We start from the raw sequence: 20,133 nt of genomic DNA, 5'->3' as shown, positions 1-20,133 counted from the left end.
ACCTCTTCAGAAGAAAAGTTAAATTTAACTCAAAATTGAACTGTCTGGGAAATTGTTGAGGTCCACCACTTATAACAAGAACTTAACTAGGTTCATTTTGTGAACATGAGTAAGTTATGATATTGTTGGCACAGGACTGAAATGTTTCTATCCAAATATAGAAGGCAATTTCTGGAAGCTATCATTCACATGCTAATTATAGGCCTTAATGGGGCCATTCAATTGGTAAAGTAGATGGTGGATTAACCCAACAACCTGGCCTGCCATGTATATCAAGAAGGCCATGGAATCTACCATAAAAGGCAGTGAGAAAACAGTTAATACAGTCAGTATTTAGTTCTTTAACACAAACAATCCCTTTGAACTGCAAAACAAAGATTTGATTTGATTTGATTCAACAGCACCCTACAAAACTTATTTCCTTCTCCTGGCAAAATTCTATTCATTATATTTGGCAGTTCTTAAACTATGACGTCTCATAAAGAGAAAAGCAATAACCTTAATTCTTTTAAAACCTATCTTGATTTAGTTTGAAAACATGAATTCTTGACATATCTGATTCTCTACTTTTTCTTTCCTGGGTACTTTTGTTTTTTTTAAGGTCAGGATCTCATTCTGTCACCCAGGCTGGAGTGCAGTGGTGCAATCACAGCTCACTGCAGCCTCAGCCTCCCAGGCCCAGGTGATCCTGCCACCTCAGCCTCCTGCGTAAGTGGGACTACAGTTGTGCACCACCATGCCCAACTAGTTTTTTGTATTTTTAGTAGAGAGGGGGTTTCGCCATGTTGCACAGCCTTGTATCAAACTCCTGGCCTCCAGCAGTCTGCCTGCGTTGGCCTCCCAAAGTGTTGGGATTACAGGCAAAAGCCATGGCATTTGGACTCATAGGTACTTTAACCAGGAACTTTTATGGAGTTTGACAGGCCCGGGGTAGTCTGGCCCCTATGACTAACACAGCCTTGTAGCTGGGTTTCCACATAGACCCTCTCCTAATCAACCAGCCCCTCAAAAAAAACAAAAAACTGTAGGGCCAGGCATGGTGGCTCATGCCTGTAATCCCAGCGCTTTGGGAGGCTGAGGCGGGTGGATCACGAGGTCAAGAGATCGAGACCATCCTGGTCAACATGGTGAAACCCCGTCTCTACTAAAAATACAAAAACTTAGCTGGGCACGGTGGTGCATGCCTGTAATCCCAGCTACTCAGGAGGCTAAGGCAGGAGAATTGTCTGAACCCAGGAGGCAGAGGTTGCGGTGAGCCGAGATCGCAACATTGCACTCCAGCCTCGGTAAACAAGAGCGAAACTCCATCTCATAAAAAAAAAGCTGTAGAAGAGACTTAAAATGATATACTGTGAGGAGCATTTGCTCGGTGACCTTTTAGGTTCTGCTGCCTGTCGTCATGTTGTTTCTAGAGAGCAGATCATTGTTTTGTTAAAGGGAAAAAGATGAAAATAAAGAGGAGATTCTCCTGCCCTTTAATAATTACAGTTTTCTAAAGCAGGAAATTGGAACAGTAAGTCCTTGATAATCCAGGGTATGATTATTCAGTTTGGGTATAGTCCATCTGCCTGTGTTTCTGCTCCTTTACATTTTGTTTCCAGGGCTTGAGGATATTTCTTGGTTTTTGGTTTTGTTTTGTTTTGTTTTTGAGATGGAGTCTTGAGCTGTCACCTGTGCTGGAGTGCAGTGGCACCATCTCAGCTCTCTGCAACTTCTGCCTCCTGGATTCAAGCTATTCTCCTGCCTCAGCTCCCTGAGTATCTGGGACTACAGGTGTACACTACCATACCCAGCTAATATTTGTATTTATGTAGAGACAAGGTTTTGCTGTGTTGGCCAGGCAGGTTTCCAACTCCTGACCTCCAGTGATCCACCTGCCCTGGCCTTCCAAAGTGCTGGAATTACAGGTGTGAGCCGCTGCCCCTGGCCTATATTTCATTGCTTGTTAGAACAATCACCTGGTGATGTGTAGAGGAAAACTAAATCTAGTCCATTTTTAGAACAATCTTGTTCTGAGTAGATAGAATAAATAGATTGAAATCAACAAGTGAATCCAAAAATCAGGTAGCAGATCTGGGAACAATGACTTATTCTGTAATCCCAGCACTTTGGGAGGCTGAGGCAGGCAGATTGCTTGAGCCCAGGAGTTTGAGACCAGCCTGGGCAACAAAGTAAAACCCTGCCTCTACAAAAGATGTAAAAATTAGCCAGGTGTGGTGGTGCATGCCTGTAGTTGGGAGGCTGAAGGAGGAGAATCACTTGAGCCCAGGGGGTAGTCTTGCAGTGACCCAAGATCACATCATTACACTGCAGCCTGGGCACAGAGCAAGACTCGGTTTCAAAAAAAACAGAGAGAGAGAGAGAGAGAGAGAGAGAGAGAGAGAAATCCATATCTGAAAGTGCCTAGGACAAGGACTGCACATAACAGAAATTTCGTTAAGTGGGGTTTTATAACCCACACAACAGTTTTCTACTACTCTTGACCAGTGGTTCTCAGCTAGGGAGATTTTCCCCTGATGGATATTTGGCAGTGTCTGAGGAGTTTTTGATTGTCATGACTTGGCAGTGATGCTGGCATCTAATGAATAGAGGTTAGACTTGCTACTAAACATCCTGCAATCCACAAGGCAGTCCTCCTAACAAAGAATTATCTGGCCCAAACATCAGTAGTACCAAGGTAAGAATACCCTGTTGTGGATATTAAAAAGCATGTATACTATCTATTTTTAGTATAGTAGAGAGTAAGTTAAGTAATATTGTTGATCCTTCCTTGACTGTATTTAGAATTATTTCTTTGCAAACATGTTTTTACAGCTCTCCATTTACTGCCTATTTGTGTTTCCAGTTAGTCTAGATAGATTTCCTCAGCTATGAATATTCTCCATCTAGACAAACATTTTAAAGTATTATCTGTACCTAAGGATGGGGATCTTTAGTAGATGAAGGCATTGATTTACGTAAATTTAATTTGTCCCTAACTTTGAAGAGATTTGCATAAAATCAAGAATACCTTTCTAAGGGATATGACTTTATTTGGACCATAAGCTTCTCCCCTGCTCCTTTTTTAAAATTAATTATTTTCTAGTGATAGGGTCTCTGTCATCTAGGCTGGAGTATAGTGGCATGATCAAAGCTTACTGTAGCCTTCAACTCCTGGGTTCAAAAGAGTTTCCAGCCTCAGCCTTTCAAGTAGCTGGACTACAAGTGCATACAGCTAATTTTTAAAATTCTTTTGTAGATATGGAGCCTCTCTGTGCTGCCCAGTTTGATCTTGAACTCCTGGCCTCAGGTGATCCTGTGTCTCAGTCTCACAAAGTGCTGGGATTATAGGCATGCTGGCTCATTCCTATATTTAATATTAATATTTAATTTAATATTTCATGTTTAAGAGGGTGTGGTACCCTCTTAAATAGATATTAATACACATTTAAGCTGATTTTTTCCAGTCTTAGAGATGTTACACTTTCTTCAAAATACTGCCTAAAATGAAATAAACACTGTTGTTAAAACAGATCTATAAATAAATAAGAGGTTAATCCCATCAAGAATTTAAACTATAACTGATTACCTTCATGTCATGTTCTTAACTGGACCCAGAGGGTGAGGCCTTAAGAACAGGACAACATGTTTGACTTATTCTTTGTCCTGTCTCAACCAGGCCCACTCATCCACTTGCCCAGTCACCAACTACTCTAACCTCTCCACCTCAGGTAGCATACAAAATGTAAAATGGAGGCCCTAAAATAGGTGCTGACATGATCAGCATTATTAATCACCAGGCAGAAAATCCAGTGTGTTAGAGCAAACGGGCTGATCTGGTTGTGTTTCTTTTTTTTTTTTTCTTATTTTTTTATTGGATTTTAGGTTTTGGGGTACATGTGCAGAGCATGCAATACAGTTGCATAGGTACACACATGGCAGTGTGTTCTGTTTGCTTTCACCCCTTCACCCACATTTGGCATTTCTCCCCAGGCTATCCCTCCCCACCTCCCCCTCCCACTGGCCCTCACCTTTTCCCCCCAATAGACCCCAGTGTTTAGTACTCCCCTTTCTGTGTCCATGTGTTCTCATTTTTCATCACCCGCCTATGAGTGAGAATATGCAGTGTTTCATTTTCTGTTCTTGTGTCAGTTTGCTGAGAATGATGTTCTCCAGATTCATCCATGTCCCTACAAACGACACGAACTCATCATATCTGATTGCTGCATAATATTCCATGGTGTATGTGTTGGAATGCTAACAGATAACTGCCAGGCAAATCCGAGCTTGAGGCCATTACTGAACCTAGTCAGTAGCTGACTAACCTTGGGAATCTTTTATCCAAACAACACATGGTCTGACTAGTGTTCTAAGTATGGAAAAACTACTGAGGTAGACCAACCTAGATGCTTGCTATTGTCCAAAACATCTTTAACATTTCATTCAACCCACTGTGGCAGTTCACAAAGTGTTTGGAACATCCAGAAGGAACCAGGGAAGTCTATCCAATAGAACTTTCTAAAATGAGGAAATGCTGCATATCTGTGTCCAGTTCAGTTAACCATGAGCTGCATGTGGCTATTGGGCATCTTCAAATGTGGCTTGTGTAACTGAATACATGAATTTTTAATTTAATTTAATTTAATTTAATTGTAATAGACTCGTATACTTAGTGGCTATCAAAATAGACAAGACCATCTAGGAAATAATAATGATTAACTGATTATTCCACATCTTAATTGTAAATATCGTGATTCCTTTTTCTTCTTATCCAAAATATAGAGTCCAAGCCCTCAGCTAATGCCTGTAATCCCAGCACTTTGGGAGGCCAAGGCAGGTGGATCACCTGAGTTCAGGTATTTGAGACCAGCCTGGTCAACATGGCAAAACCCCATCTTTACTGAAAATACAAAAATTAGCCTGGTGTGGTGGCACACACCTGTAATCCCAGCTACTCAGGAGGATGAGACAGGAGAATTGCTTGAACCCAGGAGGCAGAGGTTGCAGTGAGCCCAGATTGTACCATTGTACTCCAGCCTGGGTGACAAGAACAAATCTCCATCTCAAAATAATATAAATATATATATATATACATATACATATATACACACACGTATAAATATAGAAAGTAGGGGGAAATTCTGTTTAATGCCTATAATTTTATGAGTCTAACATAGTTGTTTTAATCTGGTAAATTTTCCAGGCTTTTTCTATGTATTTTTAGATGAACTAGGTATCATTTTGTCTTATTTTATTTACTTTAGTTTTTTCACTTACCGTTATAAGAGAAATATATTTCCATACTTCTAAGTAATATGACCAAGTTATCAGATCTGACAATGGCCAATTTCTTAGGTAATTGTGCCATGGTTCATTTATTCCCTCTATTTTTGGAATTTTGAGTGTTTGCTTGCTTGTATGATTTTATGGTCACTATAAAATAATGGTATAGTAAACATAAGAAAGCATGTTAATATTTCCCCTCTTTAGAATCCATTACCATTCCAAATGTTTGAGTTTTATGCAGGTAATGACTTAGATGGTGAACCATTTTACTACCACGTATTCATTTTGAAAAAGTACTTTTTTTATTATACTTGTGAAAAATATGCTTTAAAGCCACCCCTCCCCAAAATAAAGCCAAGACTTTTCTGTCTACAGCACAATTAATTCAATAAATTATGAGATGGATTAATATTCCTTCCCATCTAACAGTAAATATTGCTGCTAAAATATAACTGCATTGAGGGCTGATGACACAGACCTTTGCTTTACAAACGGAATAAGTTCCCAGTGGTAAACTCTGTAAGTAAAATATTTTACATGTTCAGAGCATCTCTAGAATCTAGAAACATGAGACAATGAACAGAAGTAAACCAGAAAAAATAAACACAAAAAACAATCCACCCTGTTTTGTTTTATTCTTTGTATATATCTACAGTTATACATTGTGACAAGTCTAAACTATCCTTTTTATATTGAAAGCAATATAAATACAGTGCAAGTAAACCATAACACATGTTACAGTTAGTAATGTCTAGAAGGTCTTGGCTTAAGACATTTTATATTTTGCATACTAGTAAGCTTTCACATGATCTTTACATTTCTTTTTAAATAAATTCTATATTCTAACAAATCTGATCATCAAAAAACAAAAGAACTCTACTGATAACACAATAAATTTAAGACATAACATTTTAAACTGGAACCTAAAAAAATCAAGTGTTCTTATTATTCAAAGCTGGGTTTTAACTTCTGTTATATCATCCTTTGTCTGTTTGAATTAGATTTGTAACTGAGGGATTGAACGAACATGGACTAAATGAGCTTGTGCTACTTAAACATTGTGATATATGCAAAGTAGCTTTGTAAACTGCAAGTGCAGTGAAAATCTAATACAAATGTTTTTAAAAGGTCTCTTAGCTCATCCTGTATATGAAAAGCAACCTTTAAAATATGCCTAATGGAAAGAAATCCAAGACTTCTCTCTTTCTCTGGCACAGTAGATTTAATAATTTATGGTATGGATTTGTTTTTTCTTCACACACAACAATAAAAATGTTAGGACGGATAAAATAACTGCATTTGGGGCTTTTATTAGTGACACCAACTGGAAACATAGATCTTTGTCTTTAGAAATGGAACATAAGTCTCCAGATGGCAAATCATCAGGACTTTATTCACAATGTGAGTGAAGCATACTGCCAGAAAGTCATTTCCAAAAAATCAATAGTGTTTGTACTAGAAATGTTTGAAAAATGCTCAGAAAACCATCAAGTCTTACCTACTTTGTGGATTATCTGGGGAAAATGTTTAAAACCATTGACAGGCTTTTCTCTGTCATGCAGTTAACTTCTCGCTTTCCTCATTCTTTCTGTCAATTCTTCATGAAATGCCACTGATTTCAGCATTAATATGCATAATATATCATTATGAGGTTAATTCTGCTCAAAAAAAAAAAAAACAGTATAAGTAATTGTATGCCAGATGCAGTGGTTCACGCTTATAATCCCAGCATTTTGGGAGGTCAAGGCTGGTAGATCACCTGAGGTCAGGAGTTTGAGACCAGCCTGGCCAACATGGTAAAACCCCGTATCTACTAAAAATACAAAAATTAGCCAGGCGTAATCATGGGTGCCTGTACTCCCAGCTACTCAGGAAGCTGAGGCAGGAAAATTGCTTGAACCCGGTAGGCAGAGGTTGCAGTGAGCCGAGATCACACCACTGCACTCCAGCCTAGGTGACAGAGCGAGACTTTGTCTCAAAATTTAATAATAATAAAAGTAACTTTAGGGTCTTATGCAGATGGTAACCATTCTGCTTGCCACTGTGTTCTGTCGTTCATACGAATGAAAAAAAGCGTCTTGTAATTTGCCTATGCTCGCCTGCTGTGCTAAGTGAATCCCAGGTTGTTAAGAGTTTCCAGTTTTCAGTTAACAGAATTTATATTTATTTTTATGAATTGCAGGTGGTTTTCATGAGCCTCTGCAAAAGCTTCTGGGACTGTGGGCTTGTAGCCCTGGATGATATTACAGTACAGTTGGGAAGCTGCTCGTCTTCAGGTAAGAAGGCAGTCATTTCAGCTCTGTCTCTCTGGCCTAAACATACATTTCCTGTATCTCTGAGAACCACACACATTTCATCTGTGCTAGTCCATCCTTTGCTTTTCTTGACTGTCTCCTGCAGAGCTGTGTAGCAGGCTTTGAAATTTAGAGATGATGATTGCAATGTAATACGTGTTTTTGTACATGTGACTAAACCCCTTTGTCCTCATTTGGAAGGGAGATGATATCTACCTGAATATTGGGGATAATACATACACATTTTCCTAACATAAGACCTGGTACAAAACAGTGCTTTAAAAACACTGTAACACCTGTATCTTCTACTATAATTATTGCTATTATCATTGTTTTTGTTCTCTTACATGAATGCAGATTTTCAAGCAATACTGATGAAATTCTTGTTTCACAGGTACTTGCTAAACATATAATTTAAAAATTTTAATAAACATTTTCTAAGTGAATTAAATGACTGGAACAATAGACCAAGCAATGATGATAGTAGCAAAATAAAGTCATGGTATCTAGCTATGTATTGGACATTGTGTCTAATGAGAAAATGGCACATAATCCAGATCATTGGTCTGTATCTGCTAATTACCATTGCATCCTACATCATAGGACATCCTTTTCTTTGACACACAGGCAAATTGTGGTATCAGTCTGACACTGGAGAATTATCTCCAGGTTTATTTAATTAAAAGACAATTTGTTCTTAGTCCGTTGATTTGCCAGGCACTGCAAGGACAACCCAGATAAAAATCATTCCACTCAAGGCATAGAAAAAAGAATGAGCCTTCATTAACTAGTACTGTATGTGAAATAAAAACAACGATCACACAAGAGGCATATGAAACAAGCTGTTTATTAGAAAAATTTGCTAAGAATCTGGATGTAGGGAGGTATAACCAAGTTTAGTCAAAGGAGAAGTCCCCAATAAATTGGGAAGAAGCACCACTCTAATAATAATTATGAATGTTATTGAAGACAGGATTCAAAGACAGAGACATTGGATTTGGGAAATGGAAAATAAAGCTCTGGATGGCAAAATAAGTTCTAAAATTTAATTATTGAGAACTTTATATTCAAAATTATCACTTTATGTATACCATCTCATTTAATCCTCACAGACCCATGAAGTGACTACCATTAATATTCCCACATTACAGATAAGAACTGTAAGGCACAGAGAAATGAAGTCATTTGTTCCACGTAGCTATGCCTCCAGAAGTCCATTTAAGCACTCTCACATTCTCCTCCACCTCCAAAGTTGTTACGGTGTATCCTTCACCTGTGGAGTTGTTATGAGGATACCCTTCACTCATCTAGGATTTCTGAAGAAAGCGCCTGCATTATATAATTTATTATTTTCCATATTTTCATAAAGGCAATATACCTCTAAATTCTGGAGTGATAGAAAAAGAAATTCACACAAATTCACAAGTCAGAGAAAGTTTTTTCTCAAAGTATTCTATTATTTTAGATCTATATCTCTGATTATTCTCTGTGTCTGTGGCAGGACCCACAGTGGAGTGCAGCCTCCAGCTGGAAGCAATGGCTTTGTGTAGGTGGGCCACCAGTGGGGTTTGCCTCTCCATCACATGCCATATGTGGGCTGCCATCATATGCCATATGTGAAGACAGCATTCATACATGCATAGTGGGCTGCTAGCAACAGAGTCATTGAGAGTGTCACAGCAATTGCAACACCTACCATTTCCTTGCAGAGAAACTTCTACCTCCACCTGGAGAGTGTACTTTCGAGCAAGATGAATGTGCATTTACTCAAGAGAAAAGAAACCGGAGCAGCTGGCACAGGAGGAGAGGAGAAACTCCCACTTCCTACACAGGACCAAAGGGAGATCACACTACTGGGGTAGGTGAGTTATGCCACGTGGTACAGTTTCCTAAGGAAAGCTTCTAAAATAGCATTCTATGAATCATTTACTGCATTTTGAAATGTGCGAAATATGTCTTGTGTCTGAAATGAAATGCACTTGGGATTCTACACACACAGGATGATTCAATATGTGCACTGAATGTCATTCTTTCTGTTTATTACATTGCTTATGTTCATTGCTGCAACAAGGATCTAACAGGGCTTACTAAGATACGCACACAAAAATTTAATTAGAAGTAAGTTTAAAGGTCAAAGAGAGGGACAAATTGGGGAGAAAAAGTGGTAATCTAAATTGGAGCCAGGGCCAAGGCCTAATATACAAAATGTATTAGGAGACAAAGAGGCATACAGATTTGACTCCAAACTTTCAGTTGCTAAAACTTATCTGTGAAACATGATTCATAGCATCCTTAGGAAAAAACAGAATGAGCAGTCCACTTGGGTGGGGTATAGGCAATGATGGGGTGCATTTTCTGTAGAAAACATGGAAACTTCGATAAAACAGAGTAAAAGTTGATCTGCTTCATATTACCAACATGTATCAGCAATTGTAAACATTGTCAGTGACAAAATGTGTCTTATAGGCCATGCGTGGTGGCTCACTCCTATAATCCCAGCACTTTGGAAGGCCGAGGTGAGAGGACTACTTGAGCCTAGGAGTTCAAGACCAGCCTAGAAAACATAGTGAGACCCTATCTGGACAAAATTTTTTTTAAATTTTAGCCAGTTGTGGTGGCATGCACCTGTGGTCACAGCTACTCAGAAGGCTGAGGCAGGAGGATTGCTCGAGCCTGGGAAGTCAAGGCTACAGTGAGCCATGTTCATGCCATTGCACTCCAGCTTGGGCAACAGAGCAAGTCTCTGTCTCAAAACAAAACAAAACAAAAAATACATTCCATAGAATCTTTCTCACTGACACCCCTGTTTCATTTGGTATACCTACTGAATAAAAGCAGGGCACTTGGTCCAGAGAAGGAGAACTACCCCTGATACTAAGCTCCTAGAAATATTTCCTCAGGAATCCTTCTAGATAAACCATTGTGACATTAAATATGAGAGTAGTTTGCATCGTGCTGTTTTTTTTGGTCTAACTCGGGGTGTCCAATCTTTTGGCTTCCCGGGCCACATTGGAAGAAGAATTGTCTTGGGCCACACATAAAATACACTAACACTAACAATAGCTGATGAGCTAAAAATAAATAAATAAATAAAAATTAAATGCAAAAAAAAAATTTCATAATGTTTTAAGAAAGTTCAGATTTGTGCTATGCAACATTCAAAACTGTCCTTGGCCACATGCAGCCTGCAAATGCAGTTTGGACGAGCTTGGTCTAACTCAAGTAAACCTGTTTGTTTAATTGGATAAACAAGGTAGAATGCAATTATAAACAGCTTTATTTTTTCTATCACTCTTCAAACATACCTTAAAGATCCTCTTTTCCCCATGCCTTAGCAAATCCCTTAAATTCTCAGTCCTATTGCAATACTAGAAAAATTACACATTCAGGTATGTCAAAAGTCCAGTTCAGATCAAAACTTCCATTTCTCATTCAATTGAATCCTCTCTCTTTCCCTCAGCTTCGGAAGGATAGAGGAGGAAACCATCTATTCTTTCATTTTCTTTGTTTCATTTCTTCTCCTGCCCCTCATCTTCATGATTTTTTATTATTTATTTATTTTTTTAATTTTTTATTGCATTTTAGGTTTTGGGGTACATGAGCAGAACATGCAAGACATTTGCGTAGGTACACACATGGCAGTGTGTTTTGCTTCCTTTCTCCCCTTCACCCACAATTCGCGTTTCTCCCCAGGCTATCCCTCCCCACCTCCCCCTCCCACTGGTCCTCCCCTTTTTCCCCCAATAGACCCCAGTGTTTAGTACTCCCCTCCCTGTGTCCATGTGTTCTCATGTTTCCTCACCTGCCTATGAGTGAGAATATGCGGTGTTTCATTTTCTGTTCTTGTGTCAGTTTGCTGAGGATGATGTTCTCCAGATTCATCCATGTCCCTACAAACGACACAAACTCATCATTTCTGATTGCTGCATAATATTCCATGGTGTATATCTGCCACATTTTTCCAATCCGGTCTATTATCAATGGGCATTTGGGTTGATTCCAGGTCTTTGCTATTGTAAACAGTGCTGCAATGAACATTCGTGTACATGTGTCCTTATAGTAGAATGATTTATAGTCCTTTGGATATATACCCAGTAATTGGATTGCTGAGTCAAATGGAATTTCTATTTCTAAGGCCTTGAGGAATCGCCACACTGTCTTCCACAATGGTTGAACTAATTTACACTCCCACCAACAATGTAAAAGTGTTCCTTTTTCTCCACATCCTCTCCAGCATATGTTGTCTCCAGATTTTTTAATGATCGCCATTCTAACTGGCGTGAGATGGTATCTCAATGTGGTTTTAATTTGCATCTCTCTGATGACCAGTGACGATGAGCATTTTTTCATATGACTGTTGGCCTCATATATGTCTTCTTTTTTAAAGTGTCTGTTCATATCCTTTGTCCACTTTTGAATGGGCTTGTTTGTTTTTTTCCTGTAAATCTGTTTGAGTTCTTTGTAAATTCTGGATATCAGCCCTTTGTCAGATGGGTAAACTGCAAAAATTTGTTCCCATTCTGTTGGTTGCCGATTCATTCTAGTGACTGTTTCTTTTGCCGTGCAGAAGCTGTGGAGTTTCATTAGGTCCCATTTGTCTATTTTGGCTTTTGTTGCCAATGCTTTTGGTGTTTTGTTCATGAAGTCCTTGCCTACTCCTATGTGCTGGATAGTTTTGCCTAGATTTCCTTCTAGGGTTTTTATGGTGCCAGGTCTTATGTTTAAGTCTTTAATCCATCTGGAGTTAATTTTAGTGTAAGGTGTCAGGAAGGGGTCCAGTTTCTGCTTTCTGCACATGGCTAGCCAGTTTTCCCAACACCATTTGTTAAACAGGGAATCCTTTCCCCCTTGCTTGTTTTTGTCAGGTTTATCAAAGATTGTATAGTTGTAGATATGTTGTGTTGCCTCTGGTGCCTCTGTTTTGTTCCATTGGTCTACATCTCTGTTTTGGTACCAATACCATGCTGTTTTGATTACTGTAGCCTTGCAGTATACTTTGAAATCCGGTAGTGTGATGCCCCCCGCTGTGTTCTTTTTGCTTAGAATTGACTTGGCTATGCGGGCTCTCTTTTGGTTCCATATGAAGTTCATGGTGGTTTTTTCCAGTTCTGTGAAGAAAGTCAGTGGTAGCTTGATGGGGATAGCGTTGATTCTGTAAATTACTTTGGGCAGTATAGCCATTTTCACTATATTAATTCTTCCTAACCATGAACATGGAATGTTTCTCCATCTGTTTGTGTCCTCTCTGATTTCGTTGAGCAGTGGTTTGTAGTTCTCCTTGAAGAGGTCCCTTACGTTCCTTGTGAGTTGTATTCCAAGGTATTTTATTCTTTTTGTAGCAATTGTGAATGGCAGTTCGTTCTTGATTTGGCTTTCTTTAAGTCTGTTATTGGTGTAGACGAATGCTTGTGATTTTTGCACATTGATTTTATATCCTGACACTTTGCTGAAGTTGCTTATCAGTTTCAGGAGTTTTTGGGCTGAGGCGATGGGGTCTTCTAGGTATACTATCATGTCATCTGCAAATAGAGACAATTTGGCTTCCACCTTTCCTATTTGCATACCCTTTATTTCTTTTTCTTGCCTGATTGCTCTGGCTAGAACTTCTGGTACTATATTGAATAGGAGTAGTGAGAGAGGGCATCCTTGTCTAGTGCCGGATTTCAAAGGGAATACTTCCAGTTTTTGCCCATTCAGTATGATATTGGCTGTTGGTTTGTCATAAATAGCTTTTATTACTTTGAGATACGTTCCATCGATACCGAGTTTATTGAGGGTTTTTAGCATAAAGGGCTGTTGAATTTTGTCAAATGCCTTCTCTGCATGAATTGAGATAATCATGTGGTTTTTGTTTTTGGTTCTGTTTATGTGGTGAATTACGTTGATAGACTTGCGTATGTTGAACCAGCCTTACATCCCCGGGATGAATCCTACTTGATCATGATGAATAAGTTTTTGGATTTGCTGTTGCAATCGGCTCACCAATATTTTATTGAAGATTTTTGCATCTATGTTCATCATGGATATTGGCCTGAAGTTTTCTTTTCTTGTTGGGTCTCTGCCGGGTTTTGGTATCAGGATGATGTTGGTCTCACAAAAATGATTTGGGAAGGATTCCCTCTTTTTGGATTATTTGGAATAGTTTTAGAAGGAATGGTACCAGCTCCTCTTTGTGTGTCTGGTAGAATTCGGCTGTGAACCCGTCTGGACCTGGGCTTTTTTTGTGTGGTAGGCTCTTAATTGCTGCCTCGACTTCTGACCTTGTTATTGGTCTATTCATAGTTTCAGCTTCCTCCTGGTTTAGGCTTGGGAGGACACAGGAGTCCAGGAATTTATCCTTCTTCCAGGTTTACTAGTTTATGTGAATAGAGTTGTCTGTAATATTCTCTGATGATGGTTTGATTTTCTGTGGAATCTGTGGTGATTTCCCCTTTATCATTTTTTATTGCATCTATTTGGTTGTTCTCTCTTTTATTTTTAATCAATCTGGCTAGTGGTCCATCTATTTTGTTGATCTTTTCAAAAAACCAGCTCTTGGATTTATTGATTTTTTGAAGGCTTTTTCGTGTCTCAATCTCCTTCAGTTCAGCTCTGATCTTAGTTATTTCTTATCTTCTGCTGGGTTTTGAGTTTTTTTGATCTTGCTCCTCTAGCTCTTTCAATTTTGACACTAGGGTGTCAATTTTAGATCTCTCCATTCTCCTCATATGGGCACTTATTGCTATATACTTTCCTCTAGAGACTGCTTTAAATGTGTCCCAGAGATTCTGGCATGTTGTGTCTTCGTTCTCATTGGTTTCAAAGAACTTCTTTATTTCTGCCTTTATTTCATTGTCTACCCAGTCAACGTTCAAGAGCCAGTTGTTCAGTTTCCATGAAGCTGTGCGGTTCTGGGTCTGTTTCTGAATTTTGAGTTCTAACTTGATTGCACTGTGGTCTGAGAGGCTGTTTGTTATGATTTCAATTGTTTTGCATTTGCTGAGCAGTGCTTTACTTCCAATTATGTGGTCAATTTTAGAGTAGGTGTGATGTGGTGCTGAGAAGAATGTATATTCTGTGGATTTGGGGTGGAGAGTTCTGTAAATGTTTATCAGGTTTGCTTGCTCCAGGTCTGAGTTCAAGCCCTGGATATCCTTGTTGATTTTCTGTCTGGTTGATCTGTCTAATATTGACAGTGGAGTGTTAAAGTCTCCCACTATTATTGTGTGGGAGTCTAAGTCTCTTTGTAAGTCATTAAGAACTTGCCTTATGTATCTGGGTGCTCCTGCATTGGGCCCATATATGTTTAGGATCGTTAGCTCTTCTTGTTGTATTGATCCTTTTAGCATTATATAATGGCCTTCTTTGTCTCTTTTGATCTTTGTTGCTTTAAAGTCTATTTTATCAGAGATGAGAATTGCAACTCCTGCTTTTTTTTTTTGCTCTCCATTTGCTTGGTAAATCTTCCTCCATCCCTTTATTTTGAGCCTTTGTGTATCCTTGCATGTGAGATGGGTTTCCTGGATACAGCACACTGATGGGTTTTGGATTTTTATCCTATTTTCCAGTCTGTGTCTTTTGATTGGTGCATTTAGTCCATTTACATTTAGGGTTAATATTGTTATGTGTGAATTTGATACTGCCATTTTGATGCTAGCTGGCTGTTTTGCCCTTTAGTTGTTGTAGATTCTTCATTATGTTGATGCTCTTTAGCATTTAGTGTGATTTTGGAATGGCTGGTGCTGGTTGTTCCTTTCTATGTGTAGCGCCTCTTTCAGGAGCTCTTGTAAAGCAGGCCTCATGGTGACAAAATCTCTGAGTACTTGCTTGTTCGCAAAGGATTTTATTTTTCCTTCACTTCTGAAGCTCAGTTTGGCTGGATATGAAATTCTGGGTTGAAAGTTCTTTTCTTTAAGAATGTTGAATATTGGCCCCCACTCTCTTCTGGCTTGTAGTGTTTCTGCCGAGAGATCTGCTGTGAGTCTGATGGGCTTCCCTTTGTGGGTGACCCGAGCTTTCTCTCTGGCTGCCCTTAGTATTTTCTCCTTTATTTCCACCTTGTTGAATCTGACGATTATGTGCCTTGGGGTTGCTCTTCTTGCGGAATATCTTTGTGGTGTTCTCTATATTTCCTGCATTTGAGTGTTGGCCTGTCTTGCTAGATGGGGGAAATTTTCCTGGATGATGTCCTGAAGAGTATTTTCCAGCTTGGATTCATTCTCTTCGTCCCCTTCTGGTACACCTATCAAATGTAGGTTAGGTCTCTTCACATAGTCCCACATTTCTTGGAGACTTTGTTCATTCCTTTTTGTGCTTTTTTCTCTGATCTTGGTTTCTCGTTTTATTTCATTGAGTTGATCTTCAACTTCAGATATTCTTTCTTCTGCTTGGTCAATTCGGCTATTGAAACTTGTGCATGCTTCGCAAAGTTCTCGTATTGTGTTTTTCAGCTCCTTTAATTCATTCATATTCTTCTCTAAGTTATCCATTCTTGTTATCATTTCCTCAAATCATTTTTCATATCTTTTTTCAAGGTTCTCAGTTTCTTTGCATTGATTTAATACATGTTCTTTTAGCTCACAAAAGTTTCTCGTTATCCACCTTCTAAAGTCTAATTCCGTCATTTCGTCACAGTCATTCTCCATCCAGCTTTGTTCCCTTGCTGGTGAGGAGTTTTGGTCCTTTCTAGGAGGCGATGTGTTCTGGTTTCGGGTGTTTTCCTCCTTTTTGCACTGGTTTCTTCCCATCTTTGTGGATTTATCCACTTGTCGTCTGCGTAGTTGCTGACTTTTCAATTGGGTTTCTGAGTGGACACCCAGATTGTTGATGAAGTATTTCTGTTACTTGGTTTTCCTTCTACCAGTCTAGCCCCTTCGTTGTATGACTGCTGAGGTCCACTCCAGGCCCTGCTTGTCTGGGGTGCACCTATAGCAGCTGCGGAAAAGTGAGGGATGCTACCCGTTTCTTTTTCTGCTATCTTTGTCCCAGGATGATGCCTGCCAAATGTCAGTCTTTTGGATATAGAGGGGTCAGGGAGCTGCTTGAGGAGACAGTCTGTACTTTGTAGGAGCTCAGTTGCTGAGCTGTGAGCTCTGTTGTTCATTCAGGGCTAATAGGCTGAAAAAAAAACCCTTTTTTTCTCAGATGCTCTGTCTGGCAGGGGGGAAGGGTTGAGGCTTTCCTTGTGAGTGTCCGCCTCGCTGTCCTGCCCAGCTAGGAGGCAGTCAAATCACTATTTGCCTGCCGAGGCTCCGCCCTGCTAGTGTGAGGTTCACCCTGTTGCTGCAGGCGCTGCCCTTCTGCTGCAGTCTCCGCCCTGTTGCCATGGGCTACGCCCTGTAGCGGAGTCTCTCTGTTGTACCAGGTTGCTTCGGCAATGGCAGGCTACATCAGCAATGGGCGTGTACCTCAGTGGGGGCTGATTGCCTCGGTAATGGCAGACGCCCCTCCCCCGCAGAGCTGTGCTTTACGAAAACCTCCTCACCGGGAGGTTTTGGAATCGCTGTTCTGTTTGTCGCACTGCGCTAGCCCAAACGCTTTGTCCCTGGGATTTCCTGGGCTGGCACACTGCCCAAGTCCCGTTCAGTCTCAAGTTTAGCCCTCCCAGGTCTCAGTTTGCCGGTTCAACAGGGCACCCATAACAGTGCGCTTTTGTATGGAGCACTGTGGAGTGCCTCTGCGCTCCAGCGTGGGCCAGAGCCACACCGGCTGCCGGCTACACCAGCCAAGACCTCTGCCTGGCGTCCCATGTCTCTTTTATACCTGGGAATTTCCCCGTTCTGTGGGCAACTAAGATCTGTCTGGAAATGCGTCCCCAACTCACCCTCTCTGTGCATCCAGAGAGAGAGCTTCAATCCTGGGTTGTTCTCACAGCGCCATCTTGAGTCCTCCCCCCCCATGATTTTTTAATCAGGGAAGGTGGAGGAGGAAGAAAAGAAAGGAACTTTTAAAATATTTGTTGCTATTTAAAATGATCTCTTAGCTATTATATGTCCTTGGATATGACAGATGTCTAAATACTGATTCTTTAAGGAGCCTCTGCATCTTTCATTCTGGCAATGTACTCACCGGCTAACCCTCTGAGACCACCCCATTCCTTTAGTACTTTCACTACGGAGTACAATCCACATAAATTTTCTGTTTGGTTTCCTCCTGGAAGTTTTCACTTGGGTTCTTTCAAGAACAGTTCTTTTCAGCCACCTTGCTAGTGAGTGTCCATTTGCCCTCAGTAGTGATGCACTCCTGCCTGCCTAAGAAATTATGCAGCTTGGTCATACTGCTGACCTCTTTTTTCTTGCTGCTTCAGCAGATTCTGTGACAATGTTGCTTCAGTAAAGGATGCTGTTAAAGAGATTTAGCTTTGGCCCAAAGTCAGACCAGGTACTCAGTTTCAGCATTGAGTGAAGGTTGCTAAGGTGGCTCTAAAAATGTGTGGAACTATCTCTGGAAAGATATCAGGATGTTAAAAATATAACTAGAAAGGCCTGTATGTATTAGGACTATTCTGAAAGCTTATAACAGAAAATACAACTCAAACTGACTTAAGTGAAAAGGAAATATTTTTTTGGACTTTGTTACAGAAAGAGACTAGTGTGGGCATAGCTTCAGGCACAGCTTGATGCAGGGGTTAAAACTGTGTCCTCAGGAGCCAGTTTCTCTCTCTCTCTTTCTCTTTCTCTCTCTCTCTCTCTCCCCCCCTCCCTCCCCCCCTCTCTCCCCCCTCCCTCCTCTCCTCCCTCTCTCCCAACTGGTTTTTCTGGGTTGGCTCCAATCTAGACATGATCTCCTGTCATGGCAACACAGTGGCTGTAGCAACTGCAGTCTCATGGCCTTTGAACATTGAATCTAGTGGAAAGTGAAAACTCAAACAAAAATAGCCACACTGAGTTTTCTCATTGGCTCTGATTAGAAATGTCTTCAGGGCATGGTACCATAAAGGTCATTTTTGATTCCCCACAAAATTTCATATTCTGCCTTATACATGATATGTGCTCAAAAATGCCTATGGAATGAATGAATGCACAAATGAAAAAAATGAATCTACAAGCCTTAATTGACACATTTAATAATAACTATTTAGTGAAACCCCAGAAAATGGGATGAAAGAAAGGTATCTTTTTATTCCAAGAGGATTGAGGTCAAGAATTAAACAATTTTAGCTAGAGTCTATTGTAATCTAGATGTTGTTTATATGTGTATTTTTCTTGAGAGAAGGTTTTGGTAGTTTTTCTTCCTTTTGTTGGGGAGAGCAGTAACAGATCTAAGAAGAGGTACAACCAAAGAGAACTGTGTTGTGGTAGACTACTATAGGGAATTTTGTGGGTAAAGAACACTGTGGAATGCCTTAGATGTGGAAGAGAAGACAGAAAAATATTAACGGAGTTGAAAAACACAACATGGGAACTTCGTGAAGTATGTACAAATTTTAACAGCCAAATTGATCAAGCAGAAAAAAGGCTATCAGAGGTTGAAGACCAACTTAATGAAATAAAACGAGAAGATAAGAATAGAGAAGAAAGGATAAAAAGGAATGAGCAAAGTCTCCAAGAAATATGGGACTATGTGAAAAGACCTAATCTGCATTTGATAGGTGTACCGAATGCAACAAAGAGAATGAATCCAAGCTGGAAAATACTCTTCAGGATATTTTTCAGGAAAACTTTCCCAACTAGCAAGGCAGGACAATATTCAACTCCAGGTAATACAGAGAACACCACAAAGATATTTCTCAAGAAGAGCAACCCCAAGGCACATAATCGTTAGATTCACCAGGGTTGAAATGAAGGAGAAAATACCAGGGGCAGCTAGAAAGAAAGGTCAGGTTACCCATAAAGGGAAGTCTATCAGACTCATAGCAGATCTCTCAGCAGAAACCCTACAAGCCAGAAGAGAGTGGGGGTCAATATTCAATATCCTCAAAGAAAAGGACTCTCAACCCAGAATTTCATATCCAGCCAAACTAAGCTTCACAACTGAAGGAAAAATAAAATCTTTTATGAACAAGCAAGTACTCAGTGATTTCATTACCACTAGGCCTGCTTTACAAGAGCTTCTGAAAGAAGCATTACACATAGAAAGGAACAATCAGTATTAGCCTTTCCAAAAATATACCAAAAAGTAAAGAGCATTAACATAATGAAGAATTTACATCAACTAATGGGCAAAACAGCCAGCTAACATCAAATGGCAGTAACCCTAAAGTTAAATCAACTAAATCCCACAATCAAAAAACACAGCCAAAACCCATTGGTATGCTGTATCCAGACCCATCTCACATGCAAGGATACACAAAGACTCAAAACAAAGGGAAGGAGAAAGGTTTACCAACTAAATGGAGAGCATAAATAAATAAATAAATAAATAGCAGGAGTTGCAATTCTCGCCTCTGATAAAATAGATTTTAAAGCAACAAAGATGTAATGGTAAAAGGATCAATGCAACAAGAAGAGCTAACGATCCTAAATATATATGCACCCAATACAGGGACACCCAGATACATAAGACCTATAAAGAGACTTAGACTCCCACACAATAATAATGGGAGACTTCAACATCAATATCAGATAGATCAATGAGACAGAAAATTAATAAGGAT

At 39.8% G+C, this 20,133-nt stretch overlaps 1 protein-coding gene across 5 annotated transcripts in view; it reads left to right on the top strand.

The window, feature by feature from the left end:
* The window catches only part of MAMDC2 (MAM domain containing 2), a 187,092-nt gene that overhangs the window by 130,669 nt on the left and 36,290 nt on the right, over positions 1-20,133 (top strand). For 3 of the 5 annotated variants that reach the window (XM_054254976.2, XM_035302699.3, XM_035302692.3), the window contains 2 exons: positions 7,448-7,541; positions 9,269-9,421. In XM_054254976.2, the coding sequence (XP_054110951.2) occupies positions 7,448-7,541; positions 9,269-9,421 (247 nt within the window). The remainder of the gene's footprint in view (positions 1-7,447; positions 7,542-9,268; positions 9,422-20,133) is intronic. The other 2 variants (XR_013533029.1, XR_013533030.1) reach the window with 1 other exon arrangement.

Source organism: Callithrix jacchus, chromosome 1 (assembly GCF_049354715.1).
Source record: "Callithrix jacchus isolate 240 chromosome 1, calJac240_pri, whole genome shotgun sequence".
Taxonomy (NCBI): Eukaryota; Metazoa; Chordata; class Mammalia; order Primates; family Cebidae; genus Callithrix; species Callithrix jacchus.
The sequence above is the reverse complement of the archived record's forward strand: the minus strand, read 5'-3'. Positions and strand labels throughout refer to the sequence as shown.